Source organism: Dasypus novemcinctus, chromosome 5, assembly GCF_030445035.2.
Source record: "Dasypus novemcinctus isolate mDasNov1 chromosome 5, mDasNov1.1.hap2, whole genome shotgun sequence".
Taxonomy (NCBI): domain Eukaryota; kingdom Metazoa; phylum Chordata; class Mammalia; order Cingulata; family Dasypodidae; genus Dasypus; species Dasypus novemcinctus.
The window spans coordinates 164,127,754-164,145,584 of NC_080677.1; the positions used below are offsets into that span (position 1 = coordinate 164,127,754).

At 41.3% G+C, this 17,831-nt stretch overlaps 1 protein-coding gene across 2 annotated transcripts in view; it reads right to left on the minus strand.

Annotated features, from left to right (window-relative positions):
• The window catches only part of PLXDC2 (plexin domain containing 2), a 425,672-nt gene that overhangs the window by 64,277 nt on the left and 343,564 nt on the right, over positions 1 to 17,831 (minus strand). For both annotated transcript variants that reach the window (XM_058297885.2, XM_058297886.2), the window contains exon 10: positions 10,718 to 10,778. In XM_058297885.2, coding sequence (XP_058153868.1) covers positions 10,718 to 10,778 — 61 coding nt within the window. The remainder of the gene's footprint in view (positions 1 to 10,717; positions 10,779 to 17,831) is intronic.

Consider the following 17,831-nt stretch of genomic DNA (forward strand, 5'->3'; position numbering starts at 1 on the left):
AATTTTTATAAAAGACATGATGTCAAAAGGGAAAAGTTCATACTTGAATGAAAATATGGGCATAAAGATGAGGCTTCAAACACGCTTCAGCCTGTGGAGACAATCCACATTCTCATTGCATTAAACTGATAATGCTAAATCCTGGGAATCTGGTAACTGCTCCATGCTATCTTCCTATCTCAAAAATCATTGACCCCAGGTCAACTGTGTAGTTAAAACTGTGTTTTCTTTTATGAAATATTCAAAACCCCAGAAGCAATGGGTTGAGTGGCGTTGCTGCTGTCACTTAGTCTCTCTGCTTCCCAGGGAGCTTGTCCTGAGGACACCAGGGACAGGAATGTAGCGTCGATTTCATTTAAAATCCACATAAGTAAATGCTATTTTTTTGGTAGCAATCTCCAACCCCCAAACTCTTCTAGTTTTGCAGGCTGTTTAATCCCAGCTCTCTGTGCTTCAATAACACCCATCCCTTGGTAGGGCCTTAAGCAGAAAATGACTAATCCACGCTTATCTGGAGCTCACTCTACTTTTGGAAATGACTATTAAATACCTTTTTTAAACTTCTCTCATCATTAGTGATGTACTATACACCTTTCTACTCTCATGAGGAGGTCCTGAACAGCTTTTTCATTTCCTGAGTGTAGCAGTTTAATATTATTGATGAATTCCCAAAAGAAATACTGGATTATGCTTGTAATCTGATGTGTTCCTGGGCATGACTGAGTTATGATTAGAGTCCCCTTAGTGGGGACTCACAGAAAAAAGGCATGGCAAAGGACAGAGTTGAAGATTTTCTGATGCTGGAGTTTGATGCTGAAGACTTAAGCTGGAGCCCTGAGAAGTGAGTACACAGAGGAAAGAGAAGCCAGCCCCAGGAAGGAAGGAACCTTGAACCCAGAGAAAAGCCAGCCCCAGGAACGTAGGAACCCGGGAAGCTTGAACCTTCGCAGACGTCGGCAGCCATCTTCCTCCACACGTGAAAATAGACTTTGGTAAGGGAAGTAACATATGCTTTATGGCCAGGGTTCTGTAAGCTCTTACCCCAAATAGATATTCTTTATAAAAACCAACCAATTTCTGGTATTTTGCATCAGCACCCATTTGGCAGACTAATACACTGAGTAAGACAAGAGGGTTTATTTGCCATTTCCAGTTATGACATCTTAGGAACCCATTCAATTCCCCAACTTTCCGTCTCCACATCTTCTCAGCCGCAGGGATCTAAGGATTCACCATCCATCCCTCCACTATCTGTCCCCCCACCCTGACTCCACTTTGGTCATCATTCCCACACCTCGACATTATCTTCAGTGGGAAATGCTCTAGGTCAGAAATCATAAATTCAGTTTTCCTATTGTCAGTCCATGCATGTACTTGTTCACTCAAATTCTTATTCTGTGACTGTGTAGAAAGCTCAAGGACAAAGATTTTCTTCATTTGGTCTTCTTTTTTCAATCACTTCAACCTTCTTTTCAATAGCCTTGAGCAATTGCCCTCAGTTTTTTTCCACCTACGGTATCTTTCCAGAAAATTACAAGTCTTGAATATATTAAAGACCTGTCTTTTCCATGCCTGCTCCCAGGCCAGCCTTAGCTGGAGAAAAATCACGCAGCCCTCTCAGCAGATGCTCTGCAGATTTACCTCGTGCATCCTCAGTTGGTCCTTCCCTGCTGCTCGGCAGTCATTCTGTGGTTTGCTAATCCGCTCTGCCATCCCTCTCTGCTCTACTTAAAATTTCAATCCCATAATGCGGTTCCCTGGTCTTACACCACAGGCTTACCTTTTATTTCCTTGGTAAAAAAGATTAATCAGCGGCAAGAATTCTCTAAATTTCTTGCTGCTCGGAATCGACACTTACCCGATCCTCTTTTCCTTCTAGGCCAATGGGGGAGGTGACGTCTCTCACTTACGGCTCTATTTCTACATCTTCCCTTCCCTGCGCGTGTCCCCTGACCTCGTCCTTCTCTTCCTCCTGGTGTCAGCCTCAGACTTCCGCCCTCCCAGCTTGCCAGCCTTGCTTCTGCCCTTCCTGACGGAACTGAAAGGTCCCTGCAGGTCTCTTAGGCACGAAGGCTCCCGGGATGGACAAGTGCGGCCCTCTCAGTGGGGAGCACAGCTGGTTTCTGGGACACACATTCTCGTCCCCTTTCTGATATTTCCTAAGAATCTCCTTCTCCATTTCCTTTTATTTCTCTCCATCCCTTGAGGTTTGGTGGCTTCTGTGGGTGTCACAGACATCTCCAAGCCATTGCGTCTAAAACAGAACTTGCTTTATATTATCCACACGCATTCTGCTCCTTTGTTACTATTCTCAGAGAAAAGTTCTGTCCAACATCTTAATGTTGAAGGACAAGTCCTGGATTTGGTTTGCTTGTGGCTGTAAGAGAAGACTAGAGACTCGAAGGGCCCTCTTGCTATAGAACTCATAGATTCTGGCCATAGCACCAATTGTGGAGAAATGCTAAGATTTTCAGGAAGGAAGGAAAATCTCCAAAATGCCTTTTTATTGTTTCTTCCCCAAAAACAAAAGGCATCTAAGCTGAGTGCTATAAAGTGAGCAAGAACAGTATGCAGGAGCCAGTTCAACAAATCCAAAGGCTCTGCCTGGAGAACAAACGTTAACGCAGCATCATCTGAGGAGCCAGGTCTTGCACTGAAAGAAGATGGGGGAGATAAACATAGGCAGCTCCCCTCCCCACGGTGAGCCAGAGACCCTTGAAAAAAGCTGAAGTGTTTTTTTGTCTAGTATATCCCCCCACGCTCTCATGTTCCCATTATCAAACACTTTTTGATGGAAAGCATCACCTGTTTAGGACCTAGAGATCTCACGGAATAAGAGGAAAAAAATATGCACTTCGAATTAAAGGGTGTAAAGGAAATACCAAAAGAAAATGAACATCCTGACTAAGGGCCAGCAAAACCAACACACTTAACTGCCAAAAACTTTAGATACTGGAATCATCCAATATGGAAAATATAAAAATTGTATAACAAATATTTAAAGAAGTGAAAGGTATAATTTAAAAATGAATTATTAACATGGGGCTATAAAATAATTTAGCAGGTATTGAAAAGTATCAAAGTTAAATTTTAGAAATGAAAAATATATTTGTTGAAATTTCTACTTTAATGGATGGATTAAATAATAGATTAAACAAGATGGGAGAGAATGAAAAACTTGCAAGTAGATCTGAGGTAAATTCCCCAAATGGAGTACAGAGAGAAAAGAAGAAAGCAGATATGTAAGGGAGCTAAAAAGATTTAAGGAGAAGGCCAAATCTATTCACAAAGACCTCCAAAGGGGAAAACATTGACGAGATCATGGCTAAGAATTTTAGAACTGATGCAATTCACAAATAAAAAATATACAAAGCAAACAATTTATGTCTATCTATCCTTTCATCCATCCATTCCTCCATCCTTCCATCCATCTTTTCATTTATCTATGAAGCTGGACAAATAAAAAATAAACCCATACCTAGATAAAGTTAAGGGAAAAAGAGAAAGAGAGAAAAGCAGCCAGAGATAAAGAACAAAAAATATACAAAAAACAATTAATTGATATCAGACTTCTAAAGAGCAACAGTAGACATCTGAATAAAGTGGAATAGTATATTTAAGTGTTTAATTGGACACAACTGTCAGCCTATAATTCTTTCTCATAAAACTATGTGTTTAGAATGAGAATAAATAAATTGATAGGATTCACCACCAAAGGCTTTCGTGTATGTAACTGTAAACATACAGAGTAAGCCAAGCAAACATCGTCTGTATAAAATAACGGCAATATTAATGGCTAATGTATAGTGTTAAAAAAAAAGAACAGAATTAAAATACCATACAGCAATAACATGTCCTCCATAAGAGGGTGGCTCATATTTAAAGCATTCTGAAGTTATTGTTTTATTCAGAAAGGAGAAATTGGTATGATTAATTTTATATTTTGTTAAATTAAATATGCATGATAAAATTTAAAGACTACTGATAAAATGTGTAACTTCAGACTTAGCATAAGAGAATTAATGTAACAAGAAAACAGAAACCATAAAAAATGCAACAATAAAACTTTTAAAATCAATCAATAAAGAAAATAAGAAAGGTGAAGTAAGATTATAGAAAAAAGACAACATGAATAAAAGCACAACATAAGATTTTAGGAGGCAGGTCATATCCTTAATTTTCACATATCTGGATTAACTTAGTTAAAATAGAAAGACTGCCAGTTTGGCTTTAAAAAAACAAAACAAAACTAAATCCAGCCTCAAAATGCTTAAAGCACAGGGAATGGGAAGTAATGCTTAAAAGGTACAGCATTCCTATTTGGAACAATGGAAATGTTTTAGCAATGGATGGTGGTGATGGTAGCACAACATTTTGAAGGTAATTAACAGCACTGAAATATAAATCTGAATGTGGTTAAAGGGGGAAATGTTAGCTTGTACATATGGTAACAGAGTAAAAATTTTAAAAAATTCCATAGAATTGTGCTACACAAACAGTGAACCCTAACTGAAACTATGGTCTAGAGTTAATATTAAATTATAAAAATATATTATCAATTGTAACAAATGTTCCACATCAATGTGTGATGTTAATAATAGGGTGGTATAGGGAATCCTGTATTTTATTCATGATTTTTCTGGAAACCCACAAATTCTTTAACATAAAAAAACTGAAAACTAAAAAATAGATTAAATAAATAGAGGACACAAGATAAATAAAAAAGCTTAAAGCAAAATTTGATAGAAATACACAGAGAAATCAGCAATCACTGTCATAATTTCCACCTTACTGGAAAGGCCAGAGAACAACACATTTATTAAACTTGATGTCTAGCCAATTAGAGAGCACATATTCTTCTTGAGCTCAGGTAGACCATTTGCTCAATTTCCTAAGTACTCTTCCTATAAAACATTTCAACAAATTTCAAAGACTAAATATTATATAGAATACGTTCTCTCACAGTTCCATTGGATTAGACTTCAATAACAAAAAGGTAAATTAAAAAAAAATACATTTGGAATTTAAAAGATTTCTTAATAATAAGGCTTGGAGGGGAAAAAAATCACAATGGAAATTAAAAATATGACAATGAAAACACAACAACTGAATGAAATGAAAATATAACCTTACGGCAAATGACTAAATCTTTAAAGTGTGGGAAAATGTCAAAAATACCTACATTAGAAAACAAGGAAGACTGAAGATGAAGGAGTTTAGTGTTCAATGAAGAACAAGGAGTAAACACAGAGAAAGTGGAATATAATAAAGTAAATACTAAACAAAAAACATCAATTAATGAAATAGAAAACAAAGTTGGTTCTTTGAAAAGACTAAAATAACAAAATTAAATCAAATTAATCAAGAGAAGATACAATACAATATTTGGAGCAGAAAGAAAACAAATCCATGGATTCAGGTTAGATTAAACAGTTCATTAAAAATGAGTCCTGAATTCATTAAATGCAATGACTGTACCACATTAATGAGAAGTTGTTGATGTGGGAAAAATGGGGGGTGTGGGGTGGGTCATATGGGAACCTCCTATATTTTTTAATGTAACATTTTGTATGATATATGTATCTTTCAAAAATAAATAATGTATTATTTTAAAAAAATGAATCCTATGAACAACTTTATGTCCAAAAAATGAAAAAAGATACATCCCCGGAAAAATGTGATTTACTAATTGTGACCAAGAAGAAATGAAAGTCTGAATTGTTTTCTAAATATCAAGCACACTGAATCTATAGTTTATCTTTTTCACAAAGAAAACTTGGTGAAATCTAATTTCTATGTATATATCAAGGAATGATTAATTTTAATATCATAATTGCCATCCTAATAATGGATAAAGAATATTCTCTAACTAATCAATGACATCAGTATAATCCTGATAATGAAACCAGACAAAAACAGTATGAAAAAAGGAAATTACAGGTGACTCTTCCATCTGAACACATGGAAAATACTAAATGTTAAGTATTACAATATTGTCAAACCAAATCCAGAGAATATAGTAAAAAATAAAAGATCATATCTCAGTTGGCTTTATCCCAGAATGGAGCGACTTAACATAAGGAAATCTTCAAATACCATGCGAGTCACCACGGTAACAGATTACAAAAGAAATACTAAATGATCATTTCATCAGATACAGATAAAACATCTGAAAAATGTAATGATAATTTCTGAACATAAAAATAATTAAGTGAACTAAGGCTAGAGAGAAATTTCGAAAACCTGATAGTGGGATCTCTGCAAAAACCTGGCAGCAAACATCATTCTTCCTGGTGGGACTCGCCTCCACTATGTACAGGAGGTCCTAGTTAGTCCAGGAAGATAAGCTAAGAAAGCAGCAGCAGCAAACTGCTGTTACATTCAAAGGTGGAGACTGTCTAAATAAAGTAAGGATCGAGGGTCAGATTATTAAATAATGGGTAATTCAGCTCCTCAGTGTAGCTGGTTATAACACCACTGTTGAAAATCAACTGTGTTTCTATCAACAAATAGTTAGAATCTATAGCGATAACAAGAATACTATTTTAAAGAGCAACAATAACTTATAACCTATCAAAGAGAGTAGAAATCCTAAAATTTTACTGAAAACATGAAATGAGATATAAAGAAATGGAGAGATAAACTGTTTATGGATAAGATGATACTTAAAAATATGTTTATTTCCCCAAGTGATATAATTCACAATTCAATGTAATTTTAAAAATAACACTGTTTATTGATTGATTATAGAACTTGAGTAATTCTAGTTCTCTTGTTAAAATTCTAATTGTCTAAATTATAAAATTTGGGTGTAAAAACCCTCAAATGGTCAAAATTTCTGTGAAGAAATAAAAGGAGGCTTGTCTTATAAAGATTTCTTATGTAACTATAATAATTAAGACAGCAAGGCATTGGTCAGGTGTTGACAATTTGTGCATCACAGAAGGAGAGCCCAGAAACAGATGTTCCCACCTCGGTAGAAATTCTGTCTGAGAGAGGTTGGCATGCAGGACATTGCCGAAAGGAGGGACTAGTAAAAAAAGAATGGTGATTGAAACCTGGTTAGCTAGAAAGCAGGAAAAGCCCTAGAAAATTGGATTTCTATCTCAGATCATACACAGAAACCAATTCCAGAGAGGAATCAAGACTTCAATGTGGAAGACAATGCTTTAAGACATTTATAAGAAAATATATGAAAATAATATATGAAATTTAGCAGGAAAAGTCTTTTAAAATAAGACATGCATACATATATCTAACCAGAAAGTAAACGTTTGATAAACTTGACACATCAAATTAAGATGGCTGCTTACTAAGTAACATCATAGAGAAAATGAAAAGAAAACACAAAATCTGGGAAAATATATATGCAATTGGGATACAAGCTGGGGCAATACCATAGTAAAAAAATGAAAGGTATAGGGAATGGAAGGAAGAAGGAAACCTCATGTTTTTACAGATAGGACTGTTTACATAGAAAACCAACAACATACATTTTAAAAATTACTGAGAGTTTTGTAATGTGGCTCCATAAAAAAATTTATTATATTCGTTAACTATAACCAATAAGAATTAGTGTTTAGACTATTAAGAAAAAGACATTAACCCAATAGAAAAGAGAGGCAATGACAGAAACTGACATTTCACAAAAGCAGCAAAACAGAGAAAGAAACCTAGAAACCGGAAAAGCTTATGAAAATGTTCAATTCCATTAATTACTGGAGAAATTCAAATTAAGTCCCCAGTAAGATACCACGTTACACCCACGAGGCTAAAAGAGGTGGAGCAATTGGACACCACCCCAGTTGCCAAGACGGGGGTCCAGACAACACGTGCCCTCTGCTTGGAGCAGAGATTGGTACGCTGGAAACAATTTGGCATTCTCTCTCCAACTTGAACATTTCCATAACGCACACTTGGCAATTCCACTTTTAGGAATGTTAGGGAAACGTATACACATTTGACTTGGGAGATATGCACAAGATCACTCTTGTAATGCCCAAAATCTGGAAATAAGCCTGAAGTCCACAGAGTGAAGAAAATAGGATTGTAAAAATGTAGGCTGGGGGAGGTCAGGGTTTTGTTGTAGTTGTTGATTGTGTGTGTTTTTCTCAATTTGTTTCACTGTATCCCAGTACATAAAACAGTGCCTGGTGTATTATGGGAACACAAAAAATATTTGTTGAGTGAATGAGCAGCTTACTGATGTCATGGGATATAAATATTTATCAAAATGAATGAACTAGTGCCACAGGAACCAACATGTATATGTGTTAAGAACATAATTCTGCGTGAATAAAGTTGACGAAACTATAAACAGTATGATATATTTTATAAAATTTAAAGCTAAGCAAAATTTAAGATTATAATAATTTAGGATGCATATGTATATGGTAAAACTATTTTATAAACAGAAGGGAATGGCGAACCCCAAATTCAGATCACTTGCATTTATTTTTTATTGTATTTTTTTGAAGATACACAGATCACAAAAAATGTTACATAAAAAATATAAGAGGTTCCATATATCCCTCTCCCATTCCTCCCACATCAACAACCTCTTACATCACTGTGGCACATTCATTGCATTTGGTGACTACATTTTGGAGCCCTGCTGCCCCGCATGGATTATAGTTTACATTGTAGCTCACACTCTCCCCCAGGCCATTCAGTGGGTTATGGCAGGATATATAATGTCCTACATCTGTCCCTGTAATATCATTCAGGACAACTTCAAGTCCCGAAAATGCCCCCACATCACATCTCTTCTTCCCTCTCCCTGCCCTAAGCAACTACTGTTGCCACTTTCGCCACATCAAGAGAAACTCAATAAGATTAAGTGCTGATTTCTCATCTGAAACCATGGAGGCAAGAAGGCAGTGGTATGACATTGTCAAGGTACAAAAAGAAAAAAAAAATTCCAGCCAAGAATACTCTATCCAGAAAAGTTGGCATTCGAAAATGATGGAGAGTTCAAAATATTCACAGATAAACAGAAACTAAGAGAGTATGCCAACAAGAAACCTGCCCTTCAAGAAATACTAAAGGGAGTTCTGTGGGAGGAAAGACAAAAACAGGAAAGACAGAATTGGAGGAGAAGTGGCATTTATTTTTTAATGGAGAGGCAGGACTGTGGTAGAGCAGGTGCAAGCTTCCAGCTCTCAAGAGACAGGTAACATTCTCCTGCTTTGGTTACCCTCCAGAGGTCAGCTTCAAGGTCACTTCCTCAGCCCACCCAGCAAGACCACACTTGCAGTCACTGCATTTGCACATACTGTTGATTGAATGCTGAATTGTCATCTGCCCTGCCCATCGGGCTTAGAACGGAACACAGGAGCTCCTCCTAGGACTTCCACTTACTGAATGAGCTCATCTTAGAGGGTCAGAAATCCAATTCTGATGTGGAAAACTGACCGGAGCGGAGGCTTTGCTTACTTACTCATGAGAGAAGGACAGAACTGCTCACCATCAAGCTGGCAATGTGGACCATTTAATTATAGAATTAATTATTTAATTATAGAATGAAAGGAAAATATTCACTAGTAAAGAGTACACTAGATTCTGAGCTGCTTGGGAGGAGGAGTCAGGAATTAAATTTATCTTTGTAATTTTAGTGTTTGCTGCATTGGTGAATTCTCTGCAAATATACTTGAGCGGGGTTAAGACACGATGAGTTCTCCATCTCCTGAGGTTCACGTATGGCCCAGACAGAAGCAAGAAAAGGAAGATGTCCAAATCATGCTCTTAATTTGTGCACAGATAGAGGTATTCGATTCCAACACTGTTTACTGAGTGAACTGTAATTTCATGAAGGAAACATGTACCTGCAAATGCAACTCTGACTCTAGTAACAGAATTATTTGGACTATGTTTGGGTTAACTGTTATTGTTAGATATGCAATGTGAGACAGATGGATTAGTATGTAACCCCACAATCCCCCTAATGAATGTCAAAATCTGATGAAAGCTGCACCCGCAGTACTATACTTAAAGTTCAATAACGCGCTCAAGAATGCAGTTCTCAAGATCTTTATATATGTGTTTTTAAACAGCTGATGAGTTTAAAGATTCCACTTGAGGTTTAAAAAAGCCTCTCCTCCTTGTCTCCTGGTGACTTTAAAAATACAACTTTGACATGGGTTGGCTTCCCCGAAGAGAACATCTATGCAATTTCCAATGGTTTTTATTGAAAATTCATCCCCTACAATTTAATGATGGGGGAAAAGACACACTTTTCTTGACGAACTTGGAGGGAATCTTTGGGTGACCTGGGATGACAGAGCAATGCGCTTTACCGGGAACCTGCACCAGCTCAGCTCCAGCCTGCGGCGGGGGGCAGGGGGCAGGGGGCGGGGGACAGGAGCTCCAGCCTGCGGAGGGGGGCAGGGGGCCCCACCCCGCAGGCTCCCTGTGCATCTACCACCGTTTCTGACCCCTGTCCTACAGGCTGGCTGCCACCATCTGCCCCGCACCACGGTCTCGTCGCTTATGTCACCAAGGCTTCCTGGGGCTTAGAAACACAGCCAGTGTGCAGAGGGCTGCCCCCGGGGCACAGAAAGCGGAATGCCCCCCCCCCCCACCTGCCCCAACCCCTCCCTGCGCTCCTCTGTGGGGGCGGGGTGTGTGTGTGGCCACAGCGCCCGCCTGCCGGGAAGCCTGAGGCTGAGCCCAGGGCCATGACCCCAGGCCCCTGCCCGCCACCCTGGGGCCCACCTACCTCTTCCGGGCATCCGCTGTCCACCCAGTCCTGCCGGTGGCGGTCGAAGCCGCTGGAACATCTTGGGAGGAGACCCCGGCGCAGGTCAGGGGCGGGGCAGGGCGGAAAAGGAAAGGAAGAGACGGTGAGTGTCCGCGGTTAGGGTCCCAGGCGCGCTGCGCGGACCGCGTGGAGGCGCCAGGGGCGCACGGCCGCCCGAGGGCACTGAGGCCCGCTGCCCGGGGGCCCCGGCTGCCCAGGGGAGGACCCCGCTCTGGGGGGGGCTGTCCTGGATGGTCCCCCCTGCCAGGGGGAGGCCCTGTGATCTGGGGGAGGGCCTGCTGCCCTGAGGAAGGGCCCCGTTGGCCTGGAGGGCCTCCCTGCCTGGGGGAGGCCCCGCTGCCTGGGGGTCCCCCTGCGAACCTCGGCGCGCCGCGCCCCCCTCCCCGGCAGGCCGGCCCTCGTCTACGAGTCTACCGGCTTCTTCCACGCCGGGGGTTCCCCTCCTCAGACAGTTTCGTGCGGCTGTTTTCAGGGTTTCAGCTCTTAGTTTAGCTCTGTTACTAAGCCTGGCCCCGTTACACAGCCTCTTTCTCCGGGGCCAGCTCTAGTCCAGCCAACACCCGGGCCGCTCTCCCCCCCCTCGCCCTGGCCAGGCCCAGCGCGGCGTCCAGGCAGGGCCCCCGCGCCTCCGCGGTCAGGGTCCCCGCGCCTCCGCGGTCAGGGCGCCCAGCGCGGCGTCCAGGCAGGGCCCCCGCGCCTCCGCGGTCAGGGTCCCCAGCGCGGCGTCCAGGCAGGGCCCCCGCGCCTCCGCGGTCAGGGTCCCCAGCGCGGCGTCCAGGCAGGGCCCCCGCGCCTCCGCGGTCAGGGTCCCCAGCGCGGTGTCCAGGCAGGGCCCCCGCGCCTCCGCGGTCAGGGGCGCCCAGCGCAGCGTCCAGGCAGGGCCCCCGCGCCTCCGCGGTCAGGGTCCCCAGCGCGGCGTCCAGGCAGGGCCCCCGCGCCTCCGCGGTCAGGGTCCCCAGCGCGGCGTCCAGGCAGGGCCCCCGCGCCTCCGCGGTCAGGGCGCCCAGCGGGGCGTCCAGGCAGGGCCCCCGCGCCTCCGCGGTCAGGGCGCCCAGCGCGGCGTCCAGGCAGGGCCCCCGCGCCTCCGCGGTCAGGGCGCCCAGCGCGGCGTCCAGGCAGGGCCCCCGCGCCTCCGCGGTCAGGGCGCCCAGCGGGGCGTCCAGGCAGGGCCCCCGCGCCTCCGCGGTCAGGGTCCCCAGCGCGGCGTCCAGGCAGGGCCCCCGCGCCTCCGCGGTCAGGGTCCCCAGCGCGGCGTCCAGGCAGGGCCCCCGCGCCTCCGCGGTCAGGGTCCCCAGCGCGGCGTCCAGGCAGGGCCCCCGCGCCTCCGCGGTCAGGGTCCCCAGCGCGGCGTCCAGGCAGGGCCCCCGCGCCTCCGCGGTCAGGGCGCCCAGCGCAGCGTCCAGGCAGGGCCCCCGCGCCTCCGCGGTCAGGGCGCCCAGCACTGCTGGCGGGTCTCCTGGAGGCCAGGTGCCGGGGCTTGCGCTCCTGACCCGCCTCCCACCCAGGCCCGCCCCTGCCTGGGTGCTGAGCTGTCCCGGGTGGGCTCCTCTCCCACTCAGAAGCCCTCAGCCCCCGGGGAGCCCCTCCTGGCCAGGAGCGCACCCGCCTCTCTAAAGGCTGCCTTTCCTGCTTGACTGACAGCCTCGGGGGGGACACGGTTAGGGGCCAGGTAGGGGGTCAGAGGCTTGGGCACAACAGAAGTATGTGATCTTACGTAACTTAACGTTCCCTCTCTAAACCTGGCCCCTCCTCTGTGAAACGGGGAGATGGCTCTATAAGGATTAAAAGCTGTTTCTCTACCTAAGAATGCCTTTCTCGCATGCACGCAGCAAGCCTGATAGCTGGTCAACAATGAAAGAGATTTTTCATTTTAAAGGCAGAATCTAGAAAATGTTTGTGCATTAATTCCAAGTGACATATTAATGTGAAATGCTTTACATTATAAAGTCCTATAGCATCATGTTTTGGAAATTTAAATGACAGAAACTTATGAGAGAAAATCTAAGTTTCTAAAGTCTAACATCTCATACATGGGCCAAATATTTATTCACTATTTATAAGTAGACAGAGAAATTAGATGGTTTTATAGAAATTCCTCAAAAACTGATTTCAACAAATTCTGCTCCTAATTACAATAGGTTTTCAGTATTTTTATTTTCAAGTTATTCTTTTTTTGTCACCATTACAGAAGTGCAAAACAAACAGTGTTAGACTTCAAATTCATTGTACCCTTCTCCTCTCAGTTTCAATGGGATATTGATTTGAAAGCCCTGTTGAATAAGGCCGCTAAGAAAACAAACAATATTTCCTAATGTACAGCATCTATCAGATCAAGAGATTAAACTCTAAATCTTTAACTTAACTCAGTTTTGTAGGAAGGGTTTCAGATATATGACTAATTTGGCAAGGGTAATATATTCAGATGAAGGAAATACAGTAAACTTTAAGATCTATACGCAAGCAATGCAAAAGGGCTAAAAGAGAGTGCAGGTGTGACTCAAGGGCTGCAAATGTCTCTTCACCAGGAGACTACACATCTGCAAAAAGGGATTCAGGGAAGGAGCCTCACAGAATCTTAAGACCCATTGAGGAATTCCTTTCCAGATCAGAGAGGACAGAATTCATCTCTAAAGGCCCAGAGTGTGGATACTTTTGGCTTTGCAGGTGCACGGTCTCTCTACGGTGACTCACCTCAGTCTTTGTAGCTCGAAAGCATCCACAGACAATGCACAAACAAACTTGTGTGGCTGTGTTCTAGTAAGACGTCCTTTGCAAAAACAGCGAGTGGGTCAATTTAGCTTGCAGACTCCTGTTCTACATTATTATATGGAAATAAAGACTTGCAACGTTCTGCTGACTTTAGGACCAATCCTTATCAAGGAGTCTGAGGACACATACTGTCCTGCAGGCTTAGGTGAATTTATCAGGGTGTGCTAATTTTATGGGAATATCAATTGTACATTCAGTACCTTTTCTTGCCACAGTTTGCAAAAATGTGAAAAATGATTCCCCAGCATCAAAGAAAATGAAAGATGCTTTAACAAGAAGCAAATGGATTTTAGATAAGAAACATTTACGATTACATGTGACAATGGCAGTGATTTTAGCTAATATTCCATTTTTATCATAAGGTAAAATAGATCATAGGTCATGTGGGAATGTGGACTATGGGGGATCATTTTGTTTTGGAGATACTGAAATTTTTAATTGGAGAGGTAGGTCATAACACTTAAGATGTCGAGTCCAAATATTATTTTCAACAGATTAGTGAAAAACTGTATCACATTTGCCTCGGGGCATGCTTTTTGCACCCAAATGGCCTTAGGAATAATAAGATGGAAAACTTGACTCCTAAAAATATTTCTCCTTAAATTGAGAAAGTCTAGTTAAAAGCTTTTTAGAATTTCCATTCCTGAACATAGAGCTCTGGGAACAATAGATGAATCTGAAGTTCAGAATAACCTTTTTTTCCCATTAAAAAAAATTCACTGAAGTATGTCATTCAGACATGAATATACATAAACAGTAAGCATAGGGGTCAAAGTCGTGAACGTACAAAACGAGCATGCCTAGTGACAGTCAGGCTCCACACGTCACCACATCACCAATACCTGCAGGGTTGTGGAATCTTTATTACAAATGATGAAAGAATGTCATCATAATATTACTGCCAGCTCTAGTCCATGGCTTACATCTGGTCTGTTTCCCCCCCATCATTAACACCCTGTACTAGTATGAGATATGTCGTAGTTGATGAGAGAACATTCTCATATTTTTCTCTGTTAACCAAAGTCCATCTTCCACCGCAGGATTCACCGTGTTGTACCTTCCCGTGCTTTGCACAATACATTAACAGTGTAATCAGCCCTAGGGGGAGGGATAAGGATGTGCGGGGGTGTTCCTTTTGGAGTAATGGAAACGTTCTGAAATTGATGGAGCATGACTCTGATGAAAGTGAGAGCTACAGAGTAACATCGTTCAGAGACAAAACTGAAGGATAAATGGTGACCTTGAACAGCTTTATAATAGGCCAAGAATGTGGAATATATTTTCTTTTAATAAAAATTGTTGATACAATTTACAGTTCAGCACCATAATCCAATGACTGGATTATGATTAATAAAGAACGGTTATCTGCTGATTGCAGGAACTTTGTTTTGGAGATGAGTTTCAAATGTTAAACTGGGTTCAAATCATCTGCTATCCCAGACCTTGCCAACTCATCTCCATGTGGCATCTTGCAGCATTTTGGGCTTTAGGAAGTAGTCATAATCTTTCTTACAGAATTCCAAAATGTAAAGGATGTCCTAATATGTGTTTATAAAGTGTAACATCAGAGACTCATCCTTCCACATTATCTCATTAAAAAATACATCTTCTTCCTCTTTCCTCCCATATTATTGTAAATAAGCTATTTTGGTTATCTTCTGTTCCCCTCACCCCTACTTTCCAATGGGCAATTTTCAATAAGGAAACCCATCCCCTTTGTCACCGGGTGGGGTAGGACCCTGCGGGCAGGGAAGGCAGCAGCGGCTAGGCTGCACGTGCAGGAAGGCAGGTCTTTCAGAAAATATTCTAAGGAAGAGCCACTGCTGATGTTGCAAATATCTTCACTGGTGGATCACCAACGTTTTAAGAGAATGCACACCACACAAAAGTAGACGGAAATCCACGTTTAAACTGTTTAAGCTGTACACATCATACTAGAATGAAAGTTAAACAAATAAGACGGTGTAACACAAACAGTGGACCCTAATGTAAACCAATGGCTACAGTTAAATCGCACAATTATAAAAATGTGCTTTGATCAATTGTAATAAATGCACCACACTAATGCAAATGGCTAATAATAGGGTGGTATATGTGGTTTATGGGAACCCTGTATTTCATGCATGATTTTTCTGTAAACCTACACTTCTCTGATACAGAAAAACTGTTGTGATGCATAAACACATAGACAACTATACACTGGCCTACCAAGTAAGCCCAGATGAGGGAAAGTCTTCAGTAACAACTGCTTCTTTTAGCACGTCTTAATCGGGAGGAGGCCAACTCTAGATAGATTATTCCAGACTTCAGCACATAGCTGTACCTACCCCAAATTCCTTAAAACACTACTTAGCAGGGGCAAGAAAACAAAGTAGCCGCTCATTTGGAAATAGCTAAAAGCCATTTGACTCCAAAGACTTGGGCTGCCTGGCTTGCAATACTGATCTCACAGTAAAATTCAATTTCCTTCTTTGCTTCCATCTAACTTTTAAATGCTGCTAATGCATATTGGAATGAGCCGGCTAAGGGGATTTTAAATGATGCAAGCTTGCCCATGTATTAACTTAAATAACCCTTTGTTATGTTGCATCGTATCTCCTACATTTTCACCATAATTTTAAGGCCCTTGCTGTGACTTTGTGCTTGTCTAAATGATTTTTTTTTAAGGTAGCTGTGGCTGAAATAATTAAATCTGAATTCCTCAATTACTTTCAGCTTTATGCTATTTCCCCTGCATCAAGTGGCTCTAAATGCATTAACAATGTAAAATATGCAATTTCAGAAATCTTCAGTTCTATCAGGAACACCATTACTCCAATATAGCTTTTCAAACTTTTAAAAAATAAACCATGGTAAAAATGTATATTTTACATCACGTTTGGACATATATGTACCTATGTAGGTATATATGTAGGGAAGCTAAAACCTTGGGTGCAAGTCTTTTTTTCCTTTTCTTTCTTTTTTGTTTTTTGTTCTTCTAAAGCTCTACCTGAAGCACAAATATATGGATATATTTTCTATTCCATTCTATTTAATTTTAAAAATTCTGGTTGTAACCCACTGGGGTAACTGATAGCTTGACGCTCCTGAAATGCAACCCTAAGTTTAAAAAACAGTATGCCATTAGTTTAAAATTTTAATGATGTTTATGTTTTAAATAGCATTTCTTGTTTTTTAAAATAATTATTTTAATAGAAAGTTACAGAAAAGTACAAAAACAGAAATCAAAGCAAGTATTATTACAATTCTAAAATACTGTCACCATTTCATTTTCCACCCAGTCTTTATTTAGTTGATATTTACTTACACCCATATATTAATCAGGTTAGAAGCATGACATGTTACAGCTTGCTTTTCCACAGTTAGTATTATAGTCGGGGCATTTTGCCTTGTCTATAAATATTCCTGAAAACATAATTCTTAATAACATAATATACTCTATTATATGGCTTTATAATAGGTGGAACATGGGGAATTTGGAGGACATTGGAATTGTTCTACATTCTATTGTAATGATGGAGACAGGCTATATCAAATTTCATCAAAATTTATAAAAGTGTATGGTCCAAAATGTAAACCATATTGTAAATCATTGATCATGGTTAGCAGCAATGCTTCAATATTTGTATATCAATTGTTAACAAATGTACCATCCACATGTAAAGTATTATTAATAGGGGAAAAGGGGAAAGATGTCTGTACAAATAGACAACAGATCTTACAGTGAAGAAAGATACATGTCAAACCATTTTTTAATGTATTTTATTAGTTTTTATTTCAAATTTTCTTTATTGTTTTGTATTTTCTTATTTTTAAAGCTATCATTATTGTTTCATTTTCTTACTGATTGTATGTGGTTATTTTGTTGGCTTCTTTTTTGAAGAAGTTTTGGATCACAGATGGGTTACAAATGTTGGAGGGGAGGATCGTTGGTGTGGGGTGTCAGTGATGGGGGATGCATGGGAGGAAGTTTACCCTGGGCATACCTATAAGGCATATGAATGAGTTCAAGTGTTCATAGGGCATTGTCATGGTGGGTGGAGAGCCACACAATAACTGAAAGAATATCAAATTCCAATCCTGGGAAGCTCTGCCAAATTCTCCAATGGAACAAGAATCCCTTGAGTATAGGGGCAGTGACTAGTGAAGGAGGATGGACCATTGATGGGCCCTTGATATTGATGACTGTAATTATGAAACTTTACTTTTGAAATTGAAACTTAGCCTAGTATTATAGGTCCTAAGAGAAACCTCCTGAGAGCCTCCTTGTTGCTCCAATGTGGCCTCTCTGTAAGCCAAATGC